This window comes from Myotis brandtii, unplaced genomic scaffold (genome assembly GCF_000412655.1).
Source record: "Myotis brandtii unplaced genomic scaffold, ASM41265v1 scaffold698, whole genome shotgun sequence".
NCBI lineage: Eukaryota > Metazoa > Chordata > Mammalia > Chiroptera > Vespertilionidae > Myotis > Myotis brandtii.
In genome coordinates this window covers 1,538,410-1,542,718 of record NW_005370731.1, presented here as the reverse complement: position 1 = coordinate 1,542,718, position 4,309 = coordinate 1,538,410, and the positions used below count along the sequence as shown (strand labels likewise).

The 4,309-nt window shown below is 58.7% G+C and overlaps 1 protein-coding gene across 1 annotated transcript in view; it reads right to left on the bottom strand.

Annotated features, from left to right (window-relative positions):
* The window catches only part of LOC102242831 (integrin alpha-D), a 29,645-nt gene that overhangs the window by 21,849 nt on the left and 3,487 nt on the right, over window positions 1-4,309 (bottom strand). Inside the window, 5 exon segments of the mRNA XM_005882109.2 lie at window positions 52-197; window positions 1,146-1,276; window positions 3,727-3,841; window positions 3,955-4,025; window positions 4,155-4,258. Of these exon segments, the coding sequence (XP_005882171.1) occupies window positions 52-197; window positions 1,146-1,276; window positions 3,727-3,841; window positions 3,955-4,025; window positions 4,155-4,258 (567 nt within the window).

Below are 4,309 nucleotides of genomic sequence, written 5' to 3'. Positions count from 1 at the left end.
GCAGCAGGGGGGTGGGAGGCGGGGGTCCCGCAGGCAGCAGAGGGAGCTTACACCACCATCTGGATGGCCGAGGCTGTGAAGGTCAGTCCTTTCAGCTGGACGATGGGCTCCAGCAGGCTCTGAGGGCCCGGGCTGGCCTGGAACTGGGTGAAGGTGAAGTGGGTCTCCATGATGTTGGAGTACTGCATCAGCGAGAACTGCGGGCGAGAGGGGCCTGGGCTCAGGAGCTGTTGTTTTGGGGTTTAATACGCTTTTTATTTCAGAATAATTTTGGGCTTGCAAACCATGGTCTGTGTTTTTTTTTTCCATTTTAAGCACTTTTATTTTTTAAAAAAATATATTTTATTGATTCTTTACAGAGAGGAAGGGAGAGGGATAGAGAGTTAGAAACATTGATCAGCTGCCTCCTGCACACCCCCTACTGGGGATGTGCCCGCAACCAAGGTACATGCCCTTGACCGGAATCGAACCTGGGACCTTTCAGTGCGCAGGTCGATGCTCTGTCCACTGAGCCAAACTGGTTAGGGCATGGTCTGTGTTTTTGAGGCCCAGCAAATATATACTGAAACCCACAAGAAAAGAAAATGACCCAAAAAGACAACCGGAAACTCGAAATCCAATAATGCTTCTTTCATCGTCTGCAAAGAATAACCTTGCCAACCACAATATTTGTTAAACTTACATCTTAAAAAATGATAACACATGAAATCAATTTGTAGCTGTGTTTCCTCACTCCTCAAGAATTTGTACATACACATTCACTAATTACTGGGAGATAAAATAAGATGAAGAAGCCATGAATTAAGAATTGTAAAGAATCATCAATGATCTGGCCAAGTTACTTTCAGTCACATTTCACAGCAGAATTATTTTACAAAATTTTCAATGCTTTTAAACAGCAAAAACATCCTATTTTCTGTGGCATGTGGGAACCTATTAAATGCAATGGGGGGTGGGGACCTCCTAGGGTCAGGACGCAAATTGGCCCTGCGCTGGCACCTTACCTTGACCCTGGACCCTGGCCTCATCCCGGCACAGGCCTGCCGGGCCAGCCACCCCAGCGATGCCACGCCCCCTCCCGGCTGTCGTCCCCAGAAGCAGACCCTCCCACCCCACTCCTCAGGCCTAGGGGACCCAGTCTTCACCAGGGTGCTGGTGCCCTTAAACTGGCCCATCACGGCTCTGACAAAGTTCTTCATCTGCTTAAAGTCAATTTGGCCAATGCTGCCCGAGCCATCGATGAGGAAGACAATGTCCATCTCTCGGTGCGGACACTCTGTGGAGAGGGAGGGAAGACCCAGAGATGCACGTGTGGGTGCCAGCCACCTCTGAGGACCCGGAAGGCCTTCCCCCTCCACAGACGCAGGGGGGTGTCCTGGGCATAGGAATCAGTTCCCACCCGGTTTCCACACCCTCCACGGAGGAGACCCACGCCTGTGGCCCCAGCCCCATCTCCCCTCAGCGGGGTCCCTGTGGCTCCCCTCTTCCCACAAGGCCTGAAAGGGGGAAGGAGGAAGTAGAGAACAGGGGCCCAGTGGGTTCCTCAATCATTTAGTCAACAAATATCTATTGAATACACGCTCTAAAGATGCCATCGAGGTTAGGAGAAGGCATTTTAGCAAAATGGTCCAGCGTGTGCACCCTGAGCCAGCATGCTGGGCTCAAGTCAGCCCCACCACCTGCCAGTGGTGGATTCAGGCAAGTTATGTAACTCCACTGGCTTCAGTTTTCCCATCTGTAAAATGGGCACAAGAATAGTGCCTCCCACGTAGGATCATTGTCAGGATAAGAAGAACTGATGGGAACACAAAGTGTTTGGTCGTTATCCCCATCGGCACCACATGCTGGCGTGCGCTAGGCCCAGGGACGGACACGCTGGCAGCTGGGGTGTGCCACCCGGCCCGATCCCTATCAGGACGAAGCGCTCCTCCCAGCCACAGGGAGTTAGCTGTCCAGGGCTCCCGGTGGAGTCCCTCCCAGGAATCACGCCAGTCCAAAAGGGAGCTGTCTTGCCCACCGTTACACCTCCTGTTCCTGGAGGCAGCCTGTATCCAGCCACGCTCCCAGCTCTGAGCTCCCAGCTCCCAGCTCCGAGCTCCGGCTGAGGCCTCTGATCCGATGGCTCTGTGTCCACCCTCTCCCTCTGCCCAGTCCTGCTTTCCTCACACTCACGGGCATTGCTCCGAGACCCTTCCCAAGTGAGCCTCAGAGTCTGTTCCAGGGAGATGTACTATAAGACCAGAGCTTCAAAAAAGATGTCGCCCCTGCCCTGCGGAGTCCACACTGCAGTGGAAAGCCAGGCCTTAAGCAGGTGACAAATAAGACATTTCGGATTGTTCCCACACTCGTGCCGGGGGCTGTGGCCTGTCTGCCAGACCTAGTTGCTGCCTCCACTGTGCCCACATCCTGTGCTGCCCCGGGCTGGTGGGGGCCAGGGACCCAGCACTGAGGAGTGAGGCTGAGCTGAGGCCGCTCCTCCCCCGTCCTCCCGCTCAGCCAGCGGGTGCAGAGAGCAAATGGGAAATCACATCCCCTTTCTCCCCGAGGACTAGGAGAGCCAGCCCCACGGGCCCACTGGCAGGCTCAGAGGCCCCGGGCCCCCTTCTCATGTTATCCCCGCCCCCAGCTGGGAGCTGGTGTTCCTGTCACTTGTGCCCACTTTCCCAGCTGCATCTCGAAAGCACCCCCACACCCTCTCTGGCCACACGAGCTCCCTTGTCAAGTCCCTTCTGTGTCTTGCTCCTTTCATGCGACCCCCTGGCCTCCAACAGCAGCCCCCGCTGTACCACGTCTTCTGGAAAAGGACCCGGCCAGGCAGGCTGCACCCGAAGTCCTCCATCCCTAACAGTGGCGCTCACCACTGACCTGCTTTCTCGGCTGTGGTGGGGGTCACCCTGCCCAGCACCCAGGATCTATCTCGTGAGGATGCAACAAGGTCGGGCGCCCTCCACTGCCTGGATGCCGCCCCTTCCCTTCCCTTCCAGGCAAAGGCCTCGCCTGCAGGTTTACCTCCCGCGGCCCATTTCCTCGGGCCCCGGAGACATCAGGGAGGCATTTACCTCCGAGCGTTTAAATGCCCCATCCCGGCCCCTGGCTGCACAGCCTACGGGCAGGGCCTGGCACCCGAGAGCGGACATCCTCCTCCACGCTCTCTCTCTCTCTGCAGACTCTGCGGCCTGCGGGGTTCCTGCTGCTGCTTCACCGTCGGCTAAAAGCCGGCCACGGCTTCCCTGACCCAACACACTGTCCTCGGTCATGTCCTCAGTCAGTACCAGAGAGGCCGGCCCTGCCCTGGGCCCGCTCTCCCCTCGGCCACAGAGGAGGCAGCGTGGTCTCCCTCCTCGCCACGGAGCCCTCCGCTAGGCCAGGCCACGCTTTATGTCTATTTAATCCTCACAAGCACCTTGGTGATTTAGCGCCATTTTACCAACGAGGAAACCAAGGCCCAGGGAATGAAGCGACGGCCCCGGTACACAGGAGGTGACCACGGGCAAGAGCCGCCGGCGGTGCCCAGGCCCATGCTCTGTGCACGATGCCAGTGCCGGCGCCCTGTGCACCCTCCCACGGCCTGCCATTCGCTGCCCTTAGTGGGGCAGAGTTCATCTGGGGACGCTGGCAGCTCAGCACCGAGGCCGCCTCAGCAGGAGGCGGAGACCAGGCCTCATGCCTGCCCGCTTCTCGGTGCCAGCACGTGGCCCCACAGAACTGCTGCCCTAGGAGACCTACCTGGCTGGGCATCGGGGACTCTCCGGACAACCTGCAGCTGGGAGTCCAACAGGAGGCAGGACCCTTCCACGTGCATGTTCTCCCCACAGGCTCTGTGCATGGTGGGGCCGCAGGCCTGGGTGCAGAGGCCTGTGTAGGCAAGGGGCCCAGAACACTCCCCCTCCGGCCCCTCCCCAGCCTCCGCTGGCGCCTGCCCCTCTTGACCCTGCTGTGACCCAGGAAACTCACCAATAGCCAGGGGCGGTGGACGGAGGCCGCGAGGGACAGGCCGAGGGACATGTTCACAGCCTCTAGGGGGACTGAGGGCCAGACACACATGGTCACACTCAAGGCACACCCTCATTTTCGGGGAGAATCTGGGCTGGAGGCTGAGAGGGGGGACTTGGGCATGGAGAGTCGAGGCCGGATTTCCGGGTGGAATCACTCACTGTGCAGTGAAAGGGGCTGACACAGGCCGGAGGCAGCGTCGCAGTCGTACAGCCGTCCGGTCTGGTTGGCTCCCACCACCTCCAGGGGGGCTCCCACCACGAGTCTGGAGGCACAGCCATGACACACGTCGCAGGAGGGGTGGGGGCACAGGGTG